At 38.2% G+C, this 25,984-nt stretch overlaps 2 protein-coding genes across 10 annotated transcripts; both read right to left on the bottom strand.

Annotated features, from left to right (window-relative positions):
- Window positions 1-1,538: 1,538 nt before the first annotated feature.
- Window positions 1,539-20,540, bottom strand: LOC128873852 (histone lysine acetyltransferase CREBBP). Of its 9 annotated transcripts, none has more exons than XM_054117782.1 (21): window positions 18,808-20,357; window positions 16,797-18,736; window positions 15,238-15,393; window positions 13,320-13,531; window positions 12,828-13,202; window positions 12,466-12,754; window positions 12,083-12,391; window positions 9,085-12,005; window positions 8,833-8,990; window positions 7,546-7,656; window positions 7,329-7,463; window positions 6,763-7,239; window positions 6,519-6,684; window positions 6,110-6,280; window positions 5,784-6,017; window positions 5,479-5,709; window positions 5,280-5,399; window positions 4,895-5,196; window positions 4,392-4,805; window positions 3,999-4,314; window positions 1,539-3,891 (listed from the first exon to the last, which is right to left on the bottom strand). In XM_054117782.1, the coding sequence occupies exons 2-21, from the start codon at window positions 16,876-16,878 to the stop codon at window positions 2,887-2,889; spliced, it is 8,184 nt and encodes a 2,727-aa protein (XP_053973757.1). In that variant the 5' UTR covers window positions 16,879-18,736; window positions 18,808-20,357; the 3' UTR covers window positions 1,539-2,886. The 9 variants fall into 9 exon arrangements, with proteins under 9 accessions (XP_053973757.1, XP_053973758.1, XP_053973756.1 ...); XM_054117783.1 differs by having other exon boundaries at window positions 16,797-18,731; XM_054117781.1 differs by having other exon boundaries at window positions 16,797-19,630; window positions 19,705-20,357.
- Window positions 20,541-21,190: 650 nt separating this feature from the next.
- On the bottom strand, window positions 21,191-24,568 carry LOC128873856 (membrane-associated progesterone receptor component 1-like). The gene is made up of 3 exons (XM_054117801.1): window positions 24,006-24,568; window positions 23,335-23,484; window positions 21,191-23,232 (listed from the first exon to the last, which is right to left on the bottom strand). The coding sequence occupies exons 1-3, from the start codon at window positions 24,328-24,330 to the stop codon at window positions 23,066-23,068; spliced, it is 642 nt and encodes a 213-aa protein (XP_053973776.1). The 5' UTR covers window positions 24,331-24,568; the 3' UTR covers window positions 21,191-23,065.
- Window positions 24,569-25,984: the final 1,416 nt, after the last annotated feature.

Here is a 25,984-nt window from a genome sequence, read left to right as displayed (position 1 = left end):
CACAGCCATACTAAGCCAAATACTTTTGGGTTTTTGTCGTTTACGATTATTTCTCCTTCCGCTAAGGTGAAATCGTTTATTTAAATCTATAGTCTCGATTACCATCCGTGCTTCGTCGTTTGTGACACTTTACTTAGAGAGAGTCTCCGATCGATCCACGCTTTCCGTCTTCTTTTTGTTCTAACGCTGTCCGACTCACTTTTTTTAAAACTTGCCCCTATTACACGAGGTGCACCCACGACTCCATTCGATTCGTTTAAATTTATCTATCGATCGCTAAATTCTTATCTTTACCGAGAAACGAAATGACGATGAGAAGGAACACGAAAGGACAGAGAAAGTAACGTTGAAGAGAATTAATATACAAAAAGAAGGAATGTTTTGATGTCGATTATTTTTTTGTTAGATGATTCATGCTGCACATCTATGGAGACAAAACTTCGATAAACGCGATGTTCGACACTTTGACATTAACGCTTGACGCAAGTTGCGTAATTTCGCGAAAAACATTGAGACCAAAATTTCCCGCGCATTCTTTAAATTCCTATAATCGTCCGATGACCATAATCTAATTCTTTTGTAATATTATCGTTGTTACAAACAAATATTACCGAGTAATTAATTTTTCTTCTTGTTAAATTTGTTTCCGCGCGTGGATAAAGCTTTCAAGGCTAAACGCACTCGGCGTTCACTTGTTGCTTATGCTTTTTCTGTTTTTTAAACGAATTAGAAGGGCATCGATGTACCATCGTGTAAAAATAATAATAATGATGATAATAATAATAATTATTATATACGAGGAGCACATGTGACGGTGTACGATGTTGCACGCATATGTTGTATATTAGATCACGAGTGGATTCACTATATTGAATACCTGATGCGCGATAACGTTTTTCTCGCGGGATTGCAAATTTCTTTTGTTTTGTTTTCCAACATTTCTTATCACGTTCTTCCTCGACGACGAGAACGTTCCACATCGATATCGCGTGTCAAATGTAAAATTCTTCGTTACGATTATAAATCATTTACAGCATAATTACATGGTGCGCTACATTGTACACCGTATAATAAAAAAAAAAGAATTCTCGACAATAAGGACTCTCAAACCACACTCGCATCCATCATCATCATCATCATCATCATCATTCGTTTTATCAGCTAGTCATTTAAATAGGTATCGAAGAAAACAGTGGGAAAAAAAATTACACTTACATTTTACTATGATACAGCACTGGCATAGTCACGTAGTGTCGGTAATGTACGTGTTACGTGTATTTGTGTGTTGTCTCTCTCTTTCTCTTTCTCTCTCGTGTGCACAACGAGTAGTCCATTTAATAATAATGCGCGCGCGTATGCGTGTGTGTGTGCGTGTGAATCCCTTTCTCGCTTTTGTTTTCTCGAACAGTACACTATAACTCTATACGTTTTCTCCGAGCTCTTCCAATAATATTAATAATAGTAATAATGATAATAATAATGATAATTAATAATAATCGGTAATAATAATAATAATAAATTCATAAGAGACAGGGAAATTAATAATAATCGTTATTATTATCGTAATAATAGTATAGTATGTACAGAACGCTTTTTCGTACGGGGATCCTGATTCGGTTACGCTTCGTAGCTACATTTTGATTGAACTGTACATATCGGACCCCCGTGTTTGAAAAGCTATTTTTTTTCTCTTCAAAAATTAACACGATTCATATAAATCCTCCCATACTAGCAAATAGCAGCTTGTCGTGAATTTCTACTTTTTGGTTGCGACACCGTTAATCCGCGTTGTCTCGCCTGTCCTGTCAAGAGGAGAAAATCGTCCTCATTTTTTTGTTCTCTCCCTCATCGAGGACGACTCGCATCCAGCAGATTATCCGAGGATTAATTTCAGAATGATCCATAAAATTTAATGCCGCTTAAAGGTACAACCTTCGGCAGTCGTAGCGATCACTTAATAACAAATTATCCTAAGTTAACATTACTTAACTTTTCCACTAAATTTCTGTTCTCCCTTCCTTACATACAATGTTGTCGGTATTCTTTCGTTATTTTTTTTTTTATATCTTCCCATTTCATACACAGTCCTTATTTTTTTCTTTTTGTTATATACTTTGCATCTCGTCACGATAATAATAATAGTGGTATATAATAACTGCATATAATCGCTACGCTAATAGTATTTGAACTATTAATTATTAATTAACGTTAAGTATACACAACACATTTGTACGATTTCACTCAGCCTGCACGAGCAGCAGCGGAGGGAAGGTGGTAAAGATGAAAAAGATCGTGTGTGTGAAAGGGGGGGGGGGGGGGGGGGGGGGGGGTAGCAAAATGGTAAGGTAGGGAATTATGATGTGTGTTCTGTCTGTCTGTCATGTGTATGCGTGTGATTTTTCAGGCGAGGGCACATTAATCCACATTAGTTCCACCGGTTCTCGATTGGGGGAGGGAGCCGAGATTGAGATACGACAGTACAGAGTAACGTAAGAAGTTCAAAGCGTCCATTTGTGCCAGTTGGTAGCATCTTTCCGGAGCATCTCTGAAGCAGCACCACATCACGCTGTATCGCTCCTGCACCTTAACTCGTAGATAGAAATAGGGAACACGCGTCATCCGGATTAATTTGATCGCTGGTACTCCTTGACTCGTCGTCGTGGTTCAGTATCAGCAGCACTTGGCGTGCCAGTGCACCGGACGTAAGTAGTTGTACCTGATCTCCACGAAGCTAGGAACGCAGAACGGATGGAGGTTACGCCCTCTGCCTCATGACAGAGAGCTGGAACAGCGGACCGTCCTTCAAACGATTGACGCACGATGCGAGACCATCGTCGACCGCCCATTAACGTAGTCACTTGTTTCGACCGACTTCACTAACAGTCACTACAATCCTTCGACAAATTTCGAGAGTTGGTCTTGTGGCGTCATGGGTGTCACTTCACTGGAGTCCGTGCCACTAGTAGGCGGTGGTGCTGGAGACGGATGATGAGGCATGGCCCCCGGGTGTCCCGTTGGCGCGCCAGTGCCACCGTTCAACTGCGAGAGCATCATTTCGCTTGGCCCACCGAGTTCATGAGCCGGTGAATGGGTCGGCGTACCGTGAGGTGGATGATGATGAGGTGATGGCACCGGTCCTGATCGAGGCGAAGGAACTGGTTGATTGCGCGGGGATGGAACCGGTCGCGGAGAAGGATTTGGTTGAGGAGATCGAATAGGTGGCGGAGATCGAACGGACTGCATGAGCTGTTGCTGTACAGAGATCCCTGGAGGTCCCATCACACCTTGCGGAGAAGGTATCGGAGGTGGAGTTGGTTTTAAACCGGGTTGACCGTAGCCTTGTTCACTAAAGCCACCGTAACCTGAGGAAGAATACGCGGAATCGTGGCAAACGTTAGACCACGAACCAAGCGGCTCGACGAATCTCGTTTTGTCGGGAATCAAATGACTCTTACCGAGAAGGGACGGCCTTATTGGTCGCTGTTGACCATAAGGAGGCGCCGGTGGTTGCGTGAACGGTTGCTGCTGCTGTTGTTGTTGCTGCTGCTGTTGCTGCTGCTGTTGTTGCTGAGCCTGCTGTCTCTGCATCACCAACATTTGTTGCTTGTACCATTGCGGTTGCTGCTGAACAGGCTGCTGTTGCTGCTGCTGCTGCTGTTGTTGTTGTTGCTGTTGATGCTGATTCAGCATCGCTTGTATTTGCATTCTACCTTGCTGTTGTTGCTGCTGCTGATGTTGCTGTTGTTGTTGTTGCTGCTGCTGGTGTTGTTGTTGCTGCTGTTGCTGTTGAGACATCATATGCTGCAAACCAGGTTGTTGTTGCGGCTGACTAGGACCCAAAGGTCCAACTCCACCGCCATACTGCCCACTTTGTTGCTGAAGGGCAAGCGCCTTTTTATTTAAAAAATTATATGGTAATAGAAATCGTCAAAATCGAGAGTGAGAACAAGTAAATAATAGTACAGTGAAATGTACATATGAAATCTTTATCATCATACCCGCTGCTTGATGAAGGCGGCCATTATCGGTGGATTGCTTTTGAGTATTTGAAGTATTTGGTTTTGTTGCTCGGGAGTATGGGGATTCTTGAGAGTCTGCATAAGCTGCTGCAATACGTGCTTGTGCATGTTGTTTTGAGCCTGTGGTCCAACTTGACTGACCGGACCACCGATGACTCCTGGTTGCCTCGGCATTTGTCCTCCCATTGCCATCCCTGGCTGTCCCTGATGTTGCTGTTGTTGTTGCATTAATTGCTGCGGCGTTTGTTGCCTTAAACCAGGATTCTGCTGCATCACCGCATTAGGTTGATACCTGCTACGCGTGAAAACATGTTTAATGAACATGTCCTGTTACAAAAATATATTTTTTATATTTATATGGCGAAGTAGTACCTTGGCGTCCACTGGTCCATTGGAATGAGATGAGTACCACCGGGATTAGGCATTTGGACGGGCATTGGCCGCTGCATTTGGGGGGGTGGCATCACTCCACCCGTCTGTCCTCCTACGCCAACTCCGACTCCAACTCCTCCGCCTGGGGTTACTTTACCATAACCCACGTGCGGCGCTTGCTGCCTCGCAGCTTCTTCTTGTACCTGTTTAACAACCTGGAGGACATGGGCGGGTGGTGTTTGCGTGCCAGGTTTTAACCCTATTCCAGGCTGATGCGGCGAAGGTAAATTGGTAGGGCTGACTCCTGGTTTCATGGCAACACCAGTCGGCATAGTAACATTCGATGTTTGCTGCCCAGTTTGCATCGCTCCAACAGGACCTGTTGGTCTCGTATTCATCACAGCCATTCTTCTTCTACAATAAGAAAAATACATCGGTTACAAATATATCTCAAGTATTTGAGCAAATTAAACCTATTTTCGTTTTTGATCGTATCCTTTTACCTCAACAATTGCGCTTGCTGTAACCGTTGTTGAAGCTGTTGCTGCTTCAACTTGTGTTTGATGTTCGAACAGAATGGAACAAGACATTTAGTCTCTTGGCAGTGTTTAGCATGGTAACAGCATAGCGCTATCAATTGTTTACAGATTGGACATCCACCATTCGTCTTTCTCTTGCAAATCTTTGTATGCGTTACAACTCTCTTCATCTTTTGACAGCTGGGCAGACGACAATTAGCATCTCTGCATTGGCACGCGTGTACCAACGATTGAATACATCTTTGTATCGAAAGTTTACGAGCCTCCTGTTGAAAAAGTCATGTAAATACTCGTTACACATTTGATACGATGCTAATGGTGTACTCGATTTTCGGAGAAAATATTTTACCTGTGGATTTGCTTGTTTTGCATCGGCCGGCGATGAACCATCATCTAAATCTAAACCAAGTTTCTCCATATGATGAGGATGACCATCTTTCTCTTTACAACTTATACACAAGTCAAAGTCCTATTAGGATAAACAATAATATTAAACCCATACACAAAAAGAATGTAGTACATTTATAAGAAATGACTTTGTTACTCACATCACAAACCGTACAGTGATATCTTGTTTCTACATGACTCTTACAGTTATTACACGTATAAACAAATTTATCTTGGCCTTGATTGTGCAATTCGTACAACATGGACATGGAACTGAATTTCGCGCGTCTTAAAGAAGAAAATTCATAATGTCTTTCTCTAGCCATTGTAAGAAAAGCATCGCGGCCATCCATAAGATCACAATTAATGACTGGATCAGGATCCTGAATCGGCTGGAATAAACATTGTTATTCAATGCAAGTGTTTGGTAGTAAATGGTAAAGGCAAAACAATTCAAAATACTTACTGCTAAACTGGCTGCACTTTGAGCGCTATGCAACCTAATAACAAAGAATACTTCCTTATGTTTCTCCATCGTCGCAAAAATTTTTGCAGAGAGATCATTTCCTGTTTGAGGAGTATTAGATTTTTTACTGTTTTTTCTTTGATTCGCTTTGGATTTATTAGACTTTTTGGCCTTTTTCTGTCCCTTCTTCTTTCCATCTGGACCCGTTTCAGAATCTTCAGATAACGAGAAAATCTGAAATAAAATTACACGTGTTACGATCAATATCTTAGCACTAAAGGAAAGTGAATTTCATCTCGAATAACGAAACTGTTAAATTTACGTACCGCATTTGCGGCTGCGGCTTCAGCAGCTTCAGCCTGTTTACGTTTTTCTTCTTCTTCTTGATCTAATTCCTTGATACTTTCTTCTAAAACATTTGGCCAAAAGTCACCTTCAAAATACGGTAAATCCGCGGCTGATGAAAGTTTGTCCTCCATTGCTTGTTTTAAAATATCCTAAAATTAATAAATAATGTATATTTATTTTGACATTTAATCGTACTTTTAAGCAAAAGATTTGCTTTCCAATTGTTGCCTGCTAATCCTATGTTCAAATTTACGAATTCAATAGGACCATTAGCTTTTACAAGCGTTGCTTTTAGTCTTCCTTGACACCCAAGAGTAACAATCCATTCTTAGGTAACACTTGAGACTGTACTATGTAATCGCGTTAAGTTAAATCGTTGATACTAACTTTATAATCGAGTACGATCCTTTCTACCATGCCTTTGTCCAACATTTTTTTATACCATTCCTGTAATCTCTTAGGTTTTGGAATCTTTTGTTCTTGGGGATGGCAGTGAAAGATATAATCATCTCCTTCAGAAGGCGGACAGGCCCAAATGTGAGCCATCGTGTATCTGTGCAAAACATGTTCCAGGCAAGTGCTAGCCAATATTGATATTATGTTGTAAAACATAGAATTACTTTTAACTTACCCAAGTTGTTTCGCGTAATCTAAGTACCCAAGAAGTATTTCATGATAGACTGCTGTTCGGAATTGTCTAGGCCGGAAAAAATGTACGGAATCCAAGTACGCGATATAGACCCTTCTGGTATTAGGTGGCGTACATTCACTGCCATATTCTTGCACATGCATGCCGAAAAAACATACGTCTGTGCCGTCAACCTCTTCAAATGCAAACAATGCTTTCGCCCTGTACGGAAATTCGCCAGGCATATCACCGTTTTCTACAAATCTACTTCTCATTCCAGGCTTCACTTCGACCACTTTATCGCTCGATGCTACGACTCTAATCGCAACTTCGCCAGCACCAGCTTCTTTCTTCTTTAGGAAATTGTTCACTCGCGTTTCGATGTAAGTGCCCAATTTTGTAATCGGTAAACGTTTAGCATTAAACTTGTTTTCTTTGCGTTTCTGTCCCTTCTTCTTCAAACAATTATCACAAGTAAACCTGCAGAAACAATAATGTTTCATATACCGAAACGACATTTATTTATTTACACTCATCACAATTATTCTGCGAGAAGCATCTTTACTTACCCTAGCGGCCAAATTGATTCCATGTGAAGCACACAGATTTGATGCACTTTTCTGCCGCAATCTGTACACACAACAAAAGGCTCCAATTCTAAATGATCATTCTTCATTTCCTGGAACTGCTCCTTTTTTATGGCACTGTAACAAAAAGTGATATTTTATGATCGGCGTATCCGGTACAGTGAATATCGTAAAACATTCCCACAGTTTTGAAACTTACGTCTGAGGTTGGGTTGGATCGTCTCCTAACGTCACAGTGTCACCAGGAATGTCGTTGAAACATTTCTGACAGAAGGTGTATCTGTCGGAAACAAGACCATATGCCTTTAAACTATCGTTCCAATAGTATTTAGATCCAAATTCAATTCGCCAATGTCATGCGTGCATCATACGAAGATCAATATGTTTTTCCACGCCCCAACGGATGTATCCAAATGTCGAGTATCCAATTTTGATAAATGTTTGTTTTTATTATTGCAATTATACACATGCAAGTAATTTTTTTGCCAATTATATATATATGTATACATATTTATATATGTTTGGGTCCGTTTTATTTTTTGTTCCAAAAATTGTAGAGAGTCGTCATTTTTTTTGTCATTTATTGCAGATACAATTTGTTTTAGGTTTATTATTACGCCAGGTATCCAATTTCGATCGTCCAATTTCCAAGTATCAATTTTCGTGGCATGAAGTAGTAGAGTCGGAAAGAAGCAAGGGGCGCGGGCAACACAAGAAGCAAGCAGCAAACAAGGATTTTTTGTGTGCGTGCGCAACCCATGGGTAGAGCGAAGGTAACATACAAAGAAGAGAAGAGTGCCATTGTTAGACACGATATATTATGTACATAAATTACTTAATTACATATACCCAAGGGTTACAAATGTATTTCTTCGTTAACGTATGTTTACGGGTGTTAATTAAACTAAATTATACGTAAAAGAAAATATATTTGACAAACACATCTAGCTCTTAACTATTCCTATGTACGAAGCTATATATCCCTTAAGTATATGCGTAATAAAATTTAAACTTCACGCGTGCGAGCTTCGCGCAACAGTACATTCACCGATAAATATACTGTGATTAGGATACAAAAAAAAAATATATAATAACGAAACAAACGTGTAGGTCAGGAGACTGGCCTGTATCGACTGATATGGCCGAAACAGGTTAATTAGCCTGCCAATTTAATCTGGCGTATTCGGTTGTAGAACATTTCTCTTCCAAAAAATGCACTATTATAGTCGAATGCGCCTATCGGACAATTTGAATTTCTCAAATTGAATCGAAGAAATCTAATGTGAGTATTCTTTAAAGACAGTCGAGAGCAAAAGAAGTCATTAACAAGATACCTAATTATCTAAATAGAGAAATTGCTAAAGGACGAGATGGAGATAAAAACCTACTAATATATTCCCATCATGCAGACTATTTCTTTGTCAATTATTAGGTAGATTCTCTTGTTATATGTAGTTATTCGACTAAAATTCTTTTGTATACTGACCTATTCTGGTAGGAGTAGTACTTTGCATCTCTTGGTATCGTACAGAGCTGTTTCCCATAACAACACAAAACTTGTGGATTGAACGTGTACTTTCTTCCGCAACAGTAGCCTAAGGCCTGCATTACAGGATCTATCTCTTGTTCGAAAACTTCCGAAAGCTAAGACCAACATTTTAAAATTTTGTGATTTTATTTTACAACGTTAACATTACGTACGTATATAGTAACTGAAACATTCGAAAATCAACATTACCTTTGTGCAATATCTGTAAACGCGTGAAGTTTTACGATTGTAAAGCCATGCGTTGTCAAACATCATCCACACGTCGTCCACATATTCCCATGGATCACTGTATTGCCCCGTATCCAACTTTCGTTTGATCGTCGAAAGATCCATAGGTTTTTTGACGATGTCAAAGTAGTCTGGAATTCCCAATGCTTGCGGATCAACCGGTTGTCTAAACGGTATAGAATCCGGATCTTGACGGTAAAGTTTCTCCAAGGTTGGCATTAATGCTTGACGCAATTCGTCCGGTTTGAACAAACACAACCGTTTCTTGTCCGTCGATGTACCGCTCGACTGTATCGGCTCAGGAACTAATGGTTTGATGTCCGGTGTCGCCGTATCTTGTCCAGACATCGGTGTCACAGGCTCTTCCTTGATACCGGAAGATTCTTCCTTCACGATGCCCTCGCCAGATCCTTCCTCCATAGGTTCCGTTTTGATTTCGGTTTTGATAGACATCTCGTTGTTTACACTTTTACCACCATCCATTCTATGATTATCGGAACCATCCTCTGTCTTGATTTCCATTTTCATACTCTCCTCCTTAATAGAATCCAGCTTTCCCTTATTGTTATTCATTGGTGGACTAGGAGAATTATCACGATCTAAAGCAGCTGTGATAGCGGCCATTTGCGAAGACATAGATGAAGCTCTTGGAGCATTTAGCGCAGCCCTCTCTTGAGATGTCATGCCTTTCCCAAGACTTGCGAGACCAGCAGGGGATGGTGTGGTACCAGGATGAGGCGGAGTTTGATTAGCGGAAGAAACTGTCTGATTTGGAGTCATCATTGAAGGAACTAACGGTGTATTAGGTGTGGAAGTTGTAGATTGAGGTCCGTTCGTCGTCGTCGCTGGACCGGGACTAGGCCCGCTAGACGCGGGAGGTGGTATCGTTTGAGGAGTTGACGCGCCGATACCACTATCGTTAGGTGTTGAAACGGATAAAGGCCGATTATTGTTGAATTGCTGATTTTGTTGATTATTTTGTTGCTGCATACCACTGAACGGTGACGGTGCTTGAGGCATCGACGTCGTCGTAGAGCTTTGATTCGAAGTGCTCGTTGGTTGCTGTGGTTGTGACTGACTTTGTTGTTGCTGTGCTTGCGATTGCGGTGGCTGTTGTTGTTGTTGCTGTTGCTGCTGCTGTTGTTGTTGTTGTTGCTGCTGCTGCTGCTGTTGTTGTTGTTGTTGATGCTGATGCGCAATGGCTGCTTGCGCTGCTTGAGCTTGCGCCAGTCTAACTTTCATAAGATCAGGAAACTGATGTTGATTCTGTACAGGAGAACTGTTAGGTAAACCGGAAGTGCCATTTGAGGTTGGAAATTGACTAGTTGTTGCGGATGTGGTAGTAGTTGTTAAATTTGCTTGTGACATTTGAGGTTGTCCGAATGGACTAAGACCAGGATTTGAAACAACGTTAGGGTTAGAAGTTGACTGTCCGTTTGGACTAGGACCCGGTGGACCAACTAAAATTCCTTGCTGTTGTTGTTGCATTTGTTGCTGAACTTGCGCCTGGGCCTGAGCTTGAACTTTGGTTTGGGCTTGCACCTGCACTTGTTGTTGTTGTGCTTGTTGCTGAGAAAATTGCATTCTATTGTGCGGAATGCCCATTGCAGGTAAAGTTCCAAGTTGACCCATGCCGGGCGAATGACTACGTAGGCTAGGAGTAACCGTTCCAACCGGTCGTGACGGTGGAACTGTTCCGACACCCGGTGGAGCACATGGCCTCAAACCCGGGCCAGCTGCTCCCGATGATCCAGGTTGAGGTTGCTGTTGGGCTTGCAATTGCTGTTGCTGTTGTTCTTTTCGCTTTTGTCGTTTTTCCTCCAATTCCTTTTGAATCTTATATATTTTTTCGGCAAGTAAATGGTAATACTCTGATCTCGAATTAGCCATTTCGTACATATCGCCTTCAACTTTCCTTGCATACGCAACTAAATTGTGCATTCTTTTATCAAGCATGGCGTTTGGATCAGGAGTTGGAAATATTGCTTGAACCAATTTATGCACAAGATGATTTCGAAGATCTGGAGTTACGGATTGATGCCACTCCTTCGATCCCTGTATCGGTGTTGCAGTTACTTGACTTTGCTGAGCTCCAACAGGAAGTTGGGGACTAGCTAACCTGTTTTCAGCTGCAACATTCAGTTGTCCCGAATCGTTTAAACCAAATAACTGGTGCACATTAACCGATTGCTGTAAATTTACAGCAGCCGCTGCTGCAGCAGGCGTGGCTCCACTGGTGGACGCAGCCTGATTACCAGTTACCCCGACGGTATTAGGATCAGAATTTAAAGGAAGAGATACATTTGGTGCGACTACTTGCTGTCCAGCACCAACCACGGATTGACCCGGAGCAGTTTGAGTTTGAGGTTGAGTTAACCTGACATTTCCCATTGTTCCGGTCGCTCCTTGCATACCTGGTGCTGGTATTCTTCTAGTAACACACTGACCAGGTACTAAACCAGGTGTTGTTGTAGGACATTGAATACCCAAAGCATCGTATGCTCTTCTCATCTCAGTTGCAGTTGGATTTGGTTGACTATTTGGTTGCGACGTAGATGCTGCTGCAGCATTCGTAGTTTTATTCTTATTTGCTTGTTTTAAGGGTAAGCATACAGGACAATCGTTGCGGTTACAATGTTTCCAATGACTAATAATTTGCCTCGAAGAGCTACAATGTGGCACCGTACAATTTTTCCCTGCTTGACAAGCAGTCATATGGTTCAACACGTTCTTCATTGTCTTACAATCTGGCAAAGTACATTGCCAAGCGTCACCATTTGCCTGACTTTCGCGCCGTTGACATTTATGCGCATGAAGCAGAAGAACTAATTGCTGTTGAATAAGTTTACGTTTTTCTGGATCAGCGGTTGATTTTGTAGCACCTAATAATACAAAAATCGTGCGTAATTAAATTCATTTCTCAAAATAATTTTGAAAAAATTTCAAAATGAATACTTACCAGCAGGAGCACCGGCATTGGATATTTGGCCCTGAGTAGCTTGCTGTGGACCAGATTGTACTCCACTTGGCGCAACGGATTGAGATTGAGCTGGACTCTGAGCAGGAGGTTGAGCTTGTTGCGACATACCACCTTCTGGACCGCCCACAACGGTAGCCGAACCAATAGGTCCTGCAGTTCCACCAAATCTACCAGCAGCTTGCATGGCTGTCATGTTTGTTCCTACTCCTTTTTGTTGAGGTGCAACGACTCCAGCGGGACTATTAGTGCATACAGTAACACCAGGTCCTGGTCCACTAGCTGGAGATGCTATTCAGAAATTATATAATTGTTTAAATTTGATTACAAAAATGATTAGCGATGCGCATATTTAATATAATTACCATAAGCATAAGGACTGGATGCACCAATTTGTCCCATATTTTGCATATTGGCCATGTTTGGAGGAGCCTGCATTCGCGGACCTCCTTGGCCTGGACCAACAATACCAACTTGATGTACTTGTTGATGTGGACTTTGACCTCTTGCTGCACCAACCATATGTGCTTGTTGTTGTTGTTGCAGCGCTACAGCTCTAGTGTTCATTATTCCAGGTCCATTTTGCATTTGAGCAACACCGTGTGGTCCGGTAGGATGATGAATTCCTTGAGTATTGGGGCCCATCATGGTTACCTATAATATGAAAATTCCATAATGTATATTTTGTACAATTTTTTTACGAGAGACACATTTGAATAACACTTACAGTATTCAAAGGCTGTTTATTCAAACTGTTGGTTACAATTAAACTTCCACCGGCCATTCCGCCCATATTATTATTTCCACTAGCAGTGCTGGTCATAACTAGACCAGAATTCATTCCACCTGGCATCGACATGGTAGGATTACTTCCAGCCATGCTCATCGACGATTGAAGGCCTCCCATAGAATTTGCAATAGACATTTGATTGTTTGCCAAAGAACTGGCTATGCTACTTGGTAAATTTCCCAGACTCACGACCATTTGTGGATCAACTACTTTAGAGACAGAAACGTTTGGTGGGGATTGCATATTTGGACTTTTGTTACCCAAGGTTCCAGCAGCCATTACTAAAGAATTAGCCACCAAATTCTTGTTTCCCTGTTTCAAAAGACACTGAAGTCAAATAACACGAAATATAATTACTTCCACTATATATATACATATATATATCTATCTATATATCTATATACACACATATATTTTATGAATACGAACTTGTTGCTGTATTAGGTGATGAGAAAGTTGTTGCTGCTGTTGCTGTACATGTTGTCGAAGTTCCGAGTCAAGAGCACCGTTTTGCTGCCCTGGACCTGGGCCTGTTGCAGGGGGTTTAGCACTTTCTGTTGCAGAACCCCAGGACCCCGATGACAATAGATCGTCAGGTAGATCATTCTCAAGATCAAACATATCTGTGTTTGTTATGTAATCTGAGAATATACGTTTACATTAGTAATAGCTCACTAATACCGGCAGTGCTGTAAAAAATACTGGTTACTACAAAAGTAAGATTTTGAAATACATAATTGTCATAGGAATACTTTGATAGCGAGTATGTTACACTGTTAAATAAAATTTTTGTCAAAATGTGGAACTTATAAGCAGGTTTGATATTACAAGAAAGAAAAATTACTTTTCTAGATAACCAGTTTGAAAAATTGGAATGAGATAATGATATTAGATGTAACATGTACCATAGAGACCAAAAAACCATTAGTAACATTATGAAGGTAAGATTCAGCACCGTCACCATAGCTTTTATCCAAAGTTTCAATAGTAGGATCATTATACTACCGTGTAACATTTGATGCGTATTGTATAATATACCTGCATGTAAGTGAACATGCACGTATATGAACACATGCGCACACTTTGAAACACTTATATACATATGTTTTAAATTACAGATAATTTGTATTTATTCAAATTACTTTAATCTAAAGTATTGAAATACATTTGTCGCGCGAATGTATCTATTAACTTACTTGATTATCCGTGATTGACCATTCATCAACGGAGAAAAAAGGGGTCAAATGCAAATATATGAAAAAAAGAAATTAAAAAGAAATTAAAAGATACTACAACAAACTACATGTAAATATAAACAAACAAATACGTAAATAAATAAGACATGAGACATACACTGCATGAGCATAACTTAAAGGAGTTCATACTACAATGGAATAAAAATTTGATCGCAATAACGCCGTGCTGAACTACAAAAGCAGCAAAGCTACCAATGGCAAACTTTAGAGTAGACAGTCATGCGAAGAAATCATAGTCACTCTAAAGAGTATTTACAATTGTTTGCAAATGGAATAATTTTTAATCCTGTAACATTAAAAAAGAAAAAAAAACAACAACAACAAAAACAAAATATAAAGTTTCTGAAACTCTTACAAATTAATGTAAATTGATTTGTCATTTTATTTAAATTCTTATACTGATTACCTGTATAGTGTAATAATATGTAAGTACAAAAGACCATATTTACCTACCTAAAAACCTAGTTTAATTTTAACTTGATAAAAATGAATCTGTTTTTTTATTTTATAAATTGTATATATTATATATATCATATTCCTGGCCTAGTGTTGCATTCTAGAGCTCCGTGCATGTGTGTCGCATGTCCATATTATATTTGTTACCTCTAAATGTATTTAAAGTTCACAGCATATGTATTTAAATTTTTCTATTGCGCGACAAACCAATTTTACCCCTTTACATACATAACTTTTCCTATATTATGAAGAATGATCCAATTTTTCTCCAGTATCTTATAAAAGAAATCAATCTGTTTCGAGTATTAAGCATATCTGCTATATAAATTCGTAATTCGGCTCTATTACAAGTAATCAATGTAATTCTTTCTTTTAGTTTAACTTTTATAAGTAAAACCAAGTAAACTATCTTTATCGAACCATAGTGACAATATGCCAAAACTGTACACACTTTAAAAAGAATACAAACACTTATGAAATTTTTGACTGGTAATTCATGATATAAACTAGAAGTATTCAAATGATTTTACAACTTTATGGTATTAATAAATGAGATGAATAGACAGACAAACAAATTTTGTAGTGCTGGACTTAATATTTTTGAACTTTTTGCTGGGTTTTGTAATAATATTTACTTCTTTTCTGGACGGTATGGTTGTTCCAATGTGGCTGCAGCTGATGCTGTTGCAGATGTAGCTGTTGTGGCGGGCCCTGCATTTGTTGCATGTTACCACTGCCACCTCCCCCGTAGTTTGTATAAGCATGGTGCATCATTAGAGGCGCCATACCCACTACATATATCACAGTTTATATTTCAGACTGTGGAAAATTGCCTATGCTCTGGATTGCAGCTTTTAAGCAGCAGAAACAGCCTAAATTTTGTTTGAAATAGTACTAATACAACGAAACTAGTATATGTATTTGCAAGTAACAAAGACTATGTCTGCTACTTACTTTGCGTAACCTGACTAAATTTTGCAATTTATACATCAAATATTTAAGTGACACGGTCGTTCTTGAAGGATCTTGATTCAATATAGGATTATATGAAATATTATTGAGTTCAGAAACTGTTAAGGTGATAAGATAGCGCTTAAAGAAAATAAGAATAAGGAGACGGTTAAGGTATCGATCATGCCAGCAAAATATCTTTTTAATCGTTATTTAAATGTCCATGCATTTGCCATGCACTACAAAAGAAAAATAAGAACTAAGTCTAAAGACAACTTAAAAAAAAAAACAAAAAACAAAAAAAACTTATGACACTATTATTTCTTAGCGTTAAACTGAAATAAGAGAAAGAACGTGCATCAAGACAGAAATTGTAGATTGTTTAGATACAAATAATTATTTTTCGAAGACAGAATAGTTTTGTGACCTCTGAGCAAAAATTTATACACTAAATGCAAATTGCTTGTTATTCAACATAAAATAACTTAATCTATAAGCTTTTATCGTTCCCATTGGTGATACAACTTTTTTCTTTTTGTAAAGTGACTTTTATTATGGTTTCATTTAAATATAAAAACATATCGAAAGACAATTTTGGCTAATTTATCGTACTAATGGAAACACTATGGACAATTTGTAATATAACATACTTTTCACGACGACATTCTTTGTGCAGTTTAGGTTAGTTTAAGGACAGTTAAATACCAAGCTATAGCAATTTCGATCGGTAGAAATCTCGATAAAGAGCAAGAGAAGTTAACTTTCAACAATCTCAAAATACACGCGTTACAAGGGTCTGTCAACGAGTGACACTTGAATCATAAAATGAACAATTAGCTACAACCGCAACGCTTTCCTAAATGACTGGAAAAACTAGAAAAGAATCGTAAAAAAGATAATATGGTCCGAAAGTAGCAGTGTTACGAAGTGAATCGCATCTGGGGAACCAAAATACTCAGATGTTTAAAAGAGAAAAAGCCGAGGCATCGGCGAGCATGAGGTAATTTTGCTCAAAGGTTGTATCCGTCAACAGATTGACAGTAGTGCCTTCAAACTCTAATCGGCGGGCATATATTTCTCAATGAAACGAGAAAGATGCGTGCAGCACGTCGCGTATAATCAGAAGAACGCTTATGTGTCACTTCGTGCGACTAATCTATCGCTGAAAGGTTAGTCGCGCGATGCAACCGTGACTAATTTACGAAAAGTTTCTTAAGAGAATAAGGAAAAGATGAAAACTTACCCGCGGAATCCGAAGTCCCTTGAAAAGGATCTCCGAGCTTCGGCCGCTTGTTCGGCGGGCCGTCCACCAGGTGGTCGGCCATGGTTTCTTTTCAGGGTTAATTATTTCTTCTTTCAGGGCTGTTTACTCTCGGTAGGAAGTAAGCAGCGGCGGCGGCGGCGGCAGCAAGTCGTCGAGTCGTCGAGTCGACCGCACGCACGCACGCACGCAGGCAGGCAGGCAGGCAGGCAGCAGGCAGACAGGCAGCACGCACGCACGCAGGAACGTATACACGGTGTAACACACACGAGTGAGCAAAACGCTGCACTACGCCACTAGAAGACCGCTGTTGGTGATGCTGATGCTGGTCACTGTTGCTGCTACTTCTTTCTTCTCATTGGCAAAGCCGCGAAAATTCACCAAACTCTCAGCGTATTCGCAGGCATGACAATAACAATGAGAACCGCGGCGCGTAGAGCGTCCCCGAGCACGCTTCGTTACACGATCAACCATTGGGCATCGTCGGGGGGTACGTCGAACCCCGCGCTAAAGCCCACACACGCACACACAGTAAATTTTGTCGACAGGCGCACGGGCCACTCGCACGAGCCACGGGACAGACCGAGAAGTTACCAGGACTATCGAGTATTACTAATCGCGAGGATCACCACTGTGGTATTAAATGCACACACTACAGGAACAAGCTCCTCGCGTTTTAATTCGTTTAGTAGTCGTATCGCACACGACTCGTCAAACACTCGAGTGTGGCGGACTGGCTGCGCGCACGGCGCTATCTCGCAGCAACGATATCGCTCTCGAGGCCCGCTGGCACCATCTTCCTCTCCTCTTCTCTCGCCTTGGCACACTGCGACACGGGGCGCGCGAACGATCACCGCGGACGCGGCTCGCTTTCCTCGCACATTCGAGGCAATCACGGACGCCAGGAAGCGAGGACGATGAAATGAGTCGGCTCCGGGGCGGCCACCGCGCGCCACAGAAATTCGCTCGGGAAAAGCGATCGCGAGAGTTCCGCACTGCACGAGTATCGGCTAACGTAAAATGGCGGCTGCTGTTGACGAGAAGTTTTTCTACGCTTGTCAGAAAATGTCCGACTGGCTCCGTATGGTTACCGTGACGTTAGACCGTTCACCTGATTGGTCCGACCATCCACGTGACCTAGCGTTTCGACGTGATTGGTCGAGTCGCTGCGAGGCCACGAACGCCGTGATTACGTTCACGCCGCCGGTCCAACAGCTACGGGAACTTCGTTTATTCCTCTGCCGCCATTTGATGATGGCCGGTGTCGCACGGTGGTTGCATATGACGCTTTTTAAATCAGACTCATTATTATTAGTTCACGATACTTTTACGTACAAGTTTCTTCGCTTCGATTATCTACTTCGAGATATCTTTATAGTAAATAATCGTGGACTATTCGTAACGGTGATTATTCATAACCTGAGAAATCGTGAAATAACCTAGCTTCGTTTATTCCTTGTTACCGGAAAATATCGAAACAGTGATTCAAGCGATTTACCACTTTGAATTTCGGAGATGAAACTTCTCTACATCGACTTATATATATATGTACCGTTGTATTAAGCTTTATTTAACGTTTACGTTTTACATATATGCATTAAAAGTAAGATATTTAAAGAAAATAAATTATGGTAGAATTGTTATAGAAATACAATTTTTTTTCTGATTTATTTACGTTATATCATACAATATATCATATAATATGTCTACTTAAAATGATCGTTAAAATGTCCGCCATTATTATGTAATGATACTGAATTAGTATTTAAATTACAAAAATTATATAAGATATTTTTGATAGTTCCGTTACTATTATTAACATTAATCACATTTCTACAATTTTTAATGAAAATCACATTCAACGAATTAATTTGCGTTTGAACGAGGAAATTAGTAATTTTTCTTACTGAACTCGATCTACTCTGGAATCAATAATAATTTATAAAAATATTTTACTGTATACCGAACATTGTCTATTAGAGACGTTAATGACCTTAGTTAATTGAAGTAATGTTACCAAAATGGCCTACGTTTGACGGCCATAGGCCGACTAAAGTCACTCTACTCTTCTATTACGTTTCCGTACCCATTCTCTGACAGAAGTTTATAAATCGTGTATGTCTATTCATCGTACGAATGAGCACTTTCTCTTTTTAATTGCAATAAAAGATTTATTATATTAACCTGTTACGATCACAACCTGTTCACTACGTACGTAATTAATCTATTTTTCAACCAAGATCAGTACCCACTGTTTCGTGCGCAACAACAAACATGAAGAATCTTGTTCGCTGATATATTTACAAAGTTAAGAGTGTCAAAGGGGGATGTTGTTACAAGATGGCCAGGGACTTCTCGATCGACAGGTTAAAAGGAAGAATGCACGCAAGGTGGGGAGAATGCGTGCGCAGAATGTCCTCTCTTCGAGAAAGAGAATCCGACTCGTGTGGATAGGTGCGAACGGCACGCGACTTGTCGCACGCATATATTGTGCGTGAACTTGCTTCCATCTCCCTTTTCCTCTTGCTTTCCTTCTCGTTCTTTACTACACTTTTCTTTCTCTCGGTCATGCGTTTATGCGTGCGCGCGCGCACGATAGTGTCAGATACAGAGAGTTGTGTAAAGAAAGAGGTGAACGCTAAAGGAGAGGGAGCATTGGAAATGGGACGGGAACTGGATAACGGCGTGGCAGCAGCCAACCTAGCCATCTCAGTGACAGCGGCTCTTTGTGGAGTGTTGCTAGTTGCTAGTCGCTAGTCCCAGCTAGTCCCGCGTTGTTTTTCTTCAACAATGTTGATCTCGATTTGTTCGAGAATCTAGTTACCGAAACGTAAACGTATGATGAATGATTCTTTGTAGGGATTTGTTCGACTTTCAGGCACTTGCATACCCGAATCTTTCGATTGAGATTTGCCTCGATACTACCAGATGCATCTTTAATCTTCCGACTATCAAAATATTTTGTCAATCCGTTACTATTCTTTCAAGGTATTGCTTGATCATCCTTGTCGATCGCGTTCAATAATCGTTGCAAGTAATACGAACTTAAACAGAGAACAATTGAATTACAATAGAGCGAAAGAAATCACGAAAATCTGCTAATACTCTTTATCCGTGTGTTACGTAACTACTGATTGAACAAAATATTTAAAAGTGTTATAACGTCGCAGTGCTATCGACTTTTTTGTTTACGATTCATTTGGCTTAATTTCTGTTTGGTTACCAGTTAATTCGTAATATCTTTTCGTTATTGTTACATATCGGGTGAAAATAGTCGGTAACTACAAGATTATCGTATCTAACGAAACTGCGCACCGATCGTGTATACTTCTATGACCGAGTAGAAATAAAAATATCCGCGAAGGGTGCATTGACCGATCTCTAACACATGCCAATACATTAATCTGCTTAAAAACTTGTTCAAAGTTTGAAATACCAATTACCGCGTATTCGTTCAGTATTTTGATTATTACAAAACCGAACAAACTATTTTCACGCAGTCTTTGAGTCACTGTTATCACGGTCGTTGTCTACAATGATAACGAACGCAGTTTTCGTAATCTCGCCTGCCGATATGATACGATTCCATTCTAAATACATATATTCAATTTATTAGACGCATATTCTGCTTGATTGTTTCCCAATTATGCATTGGTATGGCTAAGAATGATTAAACTCTTTATTGGCCTTCAAAGTAGTACTGAAGAGAGATACTAATCGTTCATTAAAGAAAGCCGAAGTATGATTTGTTCCACGATAGATCGATGAAAAATGTCCTAGTTAATTAATGTTAATTTATCGAGTATATACTCGTGTAACATAATAATTATAATCGGGTACAGAAGGAAGGTCATGCTTCAAATTATGATAACCGCTATTGTTCGTAATTGATTTCTCCCTCGATTTATGAAAAACATTTATCTCGCCTATAACAACTTACTATAATATTACGCTGGTAATATTTTTTATGTTATTATAATAAATCATAATAATGACAATTACACGTAGTAGTATTATAAAACAAATGAGTTAAACATTAATGCAAATCTTACGAATATATAAACGTCTTTATTCAACACCTTTAGAAATATTTTAATGCCTTTTAGGGCGATTAATTCCTAACAACAAAATAATGTAATTAAATCCATATGCAGTAGTCTCTCGCATAATGCGATTAATACGTTACGCGTTGTATGACATCGTGTTATACCAGGAAAATTCTCGTATAACACGAATAAATTATATGTACATTATGTCGTAAGAATTCGTATAACGCGATAATTCTTTAATTCTAAGTTTTCAATGCTTAAAATATGCGAATATTGTATATCATGTAAAAAGAGTGGGAGAAATGAAGTACAAATGAGTGAAAGGACTTGTTTGAAAGAAACGACATTTTAATATAAACAAAATTTACTATTAACTTTTGGTATCATAACATCTAATAATAGAGTACCCAAAACCTCCACCTTACAAACTGTCCACTCGCTCTTGTGTAATAACAGAAAGTACAATTGAATAACAATACATAATGCTTTTTACAAATAATCTTACACAAGATTGGTACTAATCGACATCTGTAAGAATTAACGCACAATTATGTAAAATTTGGAACATTTCATTTAACAAAGAAAATACAACGATATGCCTTAACAAAGTAATATTCCTCATACGATATAAATGTGAAATATCTTGAAACTATATGAAAATTTTTCATGTTTGGTCAAGTATTTGATCTTAGCTTTAGTTTAATCTGAGCAGCATTTTCCATAAAATCAGTGTAATAAATATATAAAAATATCATTTACTCCATTACTTCACGAGTGAAAATTAATAAAATAGACAATATGAATGCTTGCAAAGAACTCGGTCCCTTCTTATACATTGATCATGTTGGTGAAAGAGATTGAGTGAATCATAAATATTATAAAAAAGAAATGCAAGATAAATACGAAATATTAATCATTTGAAATAATTATAAAATAGCTTATAAATATTTCTTTTTAATAGGAATGATACAGAATCAATTTGATTATTTTAAACTGAAAATGTTTTCATGCTGTTACGATAAATTAACCGCAAATTCGTAACTCTGAAATGAATGAAAACAGTTTTTATTATACAATTCATTAATGTTATTTTCTCTAACAACACAGTTTAAAAAAGACATTTTATAAAAAAAATCAGATTAACAAGTTAATCCAAATGGACATGAACTACAAATACCAGTTTATTACAGAAATCATTTGTGGTTAAATTATTAAAATAGAATTAATTGCACAAATTAAGGTATTTAGAGAATACATACATATTAAAATTATGTAACATATGTTTACAAGTATTTAAAGAAATACAAGCTCTATTACTCCCTACAAATTAACAAAAATTTTCATAAATAATCACATGGTAATAAATGATTTGTAGCGTTACCAATACCGCTACAAATATCAGAAATTATTAAGAAATCTTCATTTTTAAACAATAACAATTTACACGAGCACATTAAAATGTACAAGAAATTTTACAGAATATACCACCATTTCTATTCATATAAAAAGGACTAGTAAACGTTTGTCACTATTTATAAACTTTCAGATTGAATTTTAATTTAGTTTTGTATAAAAAAACAGACTATTTTCGGTATTGGGACATTCGTGCTTAATCTATGTCTTTATTTAACGATTTCAGTAAGTATAGGTTTTTAATGGAATTTCCTAAAATATAGAACATAAGAAAATATAAATTGAAGTATAATAATGCAGAGTGCTGCATTAATTTCAAATGCATGTAAAACATAACACCATTCTATCCAAATTTACAGATACCAATACACGTATATTGTATGTACTCGATGTTATGTAGCAAAACATGAGTGACAGTATAAACGAAGATCTTTAATAATGGAATATAGCTCAAAAGTTATGTCTTAAGCCTAGTGCCAGTTTTCAAGGGCATTAAGAAATCTTTTGTACATATATAAAAACTTATACCATACAAGTATCCTTATTGTTTGGAAAATCGGATATTTAAAGAAGTCTTTGCATATAACACCAGTTTTGAACATTTACATACTTCTAACTTGATTAAAAGGTACCACTTTACTTTTTATTTTAATATCATTATTACGTAGCAAAATATCCAGTAGAATGTTCAGAAATATATCCATGAGTCACGATTTTAAGTTTCTTTAGTAATGGTGTGCGCGTAATATCCTTTTGAAATTGTTTGACATTTGAAGCACAATCAAATGGTCAATCATTCTTAGATTTTGTTTTGGTTGCTTGATCAGACTTTGCTTCACTTTCGTGCTGTTCAGATTTTGATTCAGTCTCTTGCTGACTACCCTCATCCTCTTCATCCGAATAATTGGTAGGTGCTTCACCAGGTTTCAACAATTTTCCCACATAATCATACTTCTCTAAAATGGAAAATACGTTTGAAAACATTAATAAATTGAAAGCATAATGATAACAATCCTTATCATTTCTTCTTCTTCTTCTTCTTATTTAGTCTAAGTTACCTTTAAATTGTTCGTCCCATTCTTTCACAGAATTCATTTCTGTAGTGTTTAAATCACTTAAATCATCGTATTCATCTTTTGGTGCTTCTAATGAAAATGTTGCTAAACCTCTGCTAGCATCCCGTCCACCAAATGCTGCATAAGGACCACCTGAAATAGAATCAATAAAAAGTTTACTAGAATATAATAGTAAGTAACAATATAATACATAGTCACAAGAAGTGTAAAATAGAGATTGCTAAATACATCTGATAAATATGATTGTAAGCGAATAAATATATTTGAAAATATACAGTATTTCTCACAATCATGTATTGCATCCAACACACAATAAAACTGACCTTACATATTCAATAAATTCATTCCGATGTGCGTAAACATCGTGAAAGAATCGTTGAATTTCGGTAATTAACAAAACGTCAGATTGATCATACTGTTATATCACAACCTTTATGAACTCATTATCTCGATCTCGTGATGATCAGAAATTTATTTTTGCATAATCCCCGAGCTGATGATAAGTGATGCTCGACTAAAGGTAGCATAAGCTCATTAAAAACGATGCGAGACTCGTAACAGTAATAGAACGTTGTTGTAAGTACGAGTGCAATCGCGTGCGTGACGAAGAAGATACGTCCGTAAAAAAGTCACAAGACATGTTAAAAGCTTACCAGGACCATAAAATCTGGCGCCACGAGTACAGTCGTAAACGTTGCCGTTGACAGCAAGCAATATTCGTCCATCTGATCCTGTGCCATCGTACTCTTTCAATTCTTGCACCGTAAAGTCACGTCGCAACTTCGGCAATCTCTTTACAGTACTCTCTTCGACAGTTTTTCTTTTAACGATTTTGTACACCAAAAAGGCGATCACGCCTACTAGAATGAGATTTAACGGGCTCTTTATGATTTCCCCAATAAAACCTAAAATTAGTTGTTGAATTTCTTGTCCGGTCGAAGTTGAGGTGGAACCCGGCAAGTCATTCTTTTCCGCCATTTTGACCAACAATTTTCAAGCGTGCCGAGGAATAAAACAATTTCTTCTATTTACTATTGATTAACTCCGTTTGACACACTTTGTTAAACGTTTAGGAAGAACCATGAAATAATTTTGTTAAAGAACGAACTACTATCTAACCACCTCAGGATGTACCGTTTAAATGACTCACGTACAACCTCAACCGCATACTACTGACGTACCGGCGCTGGTCGCACTCTGTCGCACTGGTACGATGGCATCTACAATTCTACTGATTCTATACCAATGAGATTATAGAGGGTGCCTCAAAATGTGCGATAAAAGTAAAAAAGGAGAAAATTAATTAAAAATATAAAACAAAATTTTGAATAAATATCTATAAAAAGAGATCAGTTTCAATGACCCTGACGTCCCTGACCAGCCTGACCTTCACATGTTACTAAGCTCGTAATCTCGAGTAACAACCAAGAAGTGTTAGCTTTGTCTATCAAAAAATTAATCAAAAAAATTTTAATATGAATCCATCTATCTCAACCTATATCTTCCTCGCGGAGCTAAACCTAATTCAATCTAATCATAATAATACATTGTTTTAGCATTATTTCATTGTTTGGTAACCCGAGTTTGACTTTGAGATAGGTTAGATTGGTGGGAAATGCATTTAGGAGAGGGACGGGCACTAACATCTTTTTGTCGTTATACAAGACTCTGTTGTGACAATATACAAGTGTATACACATATATGAAGGTCAATGTCTGGAGCTGAGTCCTTTTTTGGGTATATGTATTTTCCAATTGATTTTTTCAATAGAAAATCTATCGAAGCTTTTTAGCATTGTGCTTCATATTTTGGGACAACTTGTACATTTTGATGTACACAGATACACTATCCCACTACTGCTACCCAGATCGGAGCGTATATTTTGTTTGTTTAATGCAATGCGTCGGGAGTAAAAATTGTTGCGATCTAAAAACATTCGTATCTGACATTCTTCGACTAGATACGTGATGCATGAATAGAATCATTGAAAAAAATGGATAATTTTATAGACATATTCAACGCACTTTATTGTTACCGTTACGATTGAAATAAAAACAATATTTACGTTGTAATGTAACGTTGATATTGCTAATGTGTTACCGTAAATATGCAAAATCCGTCGGGCGGTATACATGAATCTGAATATAGGGTTGGCTCATTCATGTAAACTTGTCTCATTAAAATCAACGAATTCAAAATCATAGATTTCTATTACACTTTAACTTTTATGTTGTTGCTTTTGAAATGAAATTAATATATTTCAATAAAGTTAAGATATTATAATTAACGTTTTACACGATTGTCAACGAAATTTTAATCATTGGATTTTATAAGAAATCTGATGATTAGCTAATATTTTATGACACGAAAATCAATGTGTCACTATGTAGGCTCAATTTTTCAAAGTCATGCCGTGTTGTCATTCTTCCTGTAAGTGTAACAACACGATGGATCGATTTTAATTGAAGCATATTACGTTAGATGTCGCTTTTATTTCGCGACAAATACCTTTTGCGGTATTGTACATTTATAGAAATTTATGATTTATTTCGAATTTGTCATACAATGCTCCTACTCACACATAACATGCACATTAATATAATATAAAGGTTAATAGTAAAAATGTAAATTA

This window comes from Hylaeus volcanicus, chromosome 3 (assembly GCF_026283585.1).
Source record: "Hylaeus volcanicus isolate JK05 chromosome 3, UHH_iyHylVolc1.0_haploid, whole genome shotgun sequence".
NCBI lineage: Eukaryota > Metazoa > Arthropoda > Insecta > Hymenoptera > Colletidae > Hylaeus > Hylaeus volcanicus.
Note: the sequence above shows the minus strand (reverse complement) of the source record. Positions and strands in the feature narration are given on the sequence as shown.

Excerpts from the sequence above, each read along its gene's own strand:
- LOC128873852 (XM_054117780.1), bottom strand. The coding sequence starts at position 16,878 with ATGGCCGACCACCTGGTGGACGGCCCGCCGAACAAGCGGCCGAAGCTC. Across the intron at positions 6,018-6,109 it reads AAGCCGCAGCCGCAAATGCG|ATTTTCTCGTTATCTGAAGA; the intron begins GTACGTAAATTT and ends ATTTTATTTCAG. Across the intron at positions 5,710-5,783 it reads AAAGTGCAGCCAGTTTAGCA|CCGATTCAGGATCCTGATCC; the intron begins GTAAGTATTTTG and ends TGTTTATTCCAG.
- LOC128873856 (XM_054117801.1), bottom strand. The coding sequence starts at position 24,330 with ATGGCGGAAAAGAATGACTTGCCGGGTTCCACCTCAACTTCGACCGGA. Across the intron at positions 23,485-24,005 it reads CGCCAGATTTTATGGTCCTG|GTGGTCCTTATGCAGCATTT; the intron begins GTAAGCTTTTAA and ends ATTCTATTTCAG. Across the intron at positions 23,233-23,334 it reads ATGGGACGAACAATTTAAAG|AGAAGTATGATTATGTGGGA; the intron begins GTAACTTAGACT and ends TTTCCATTTTAG.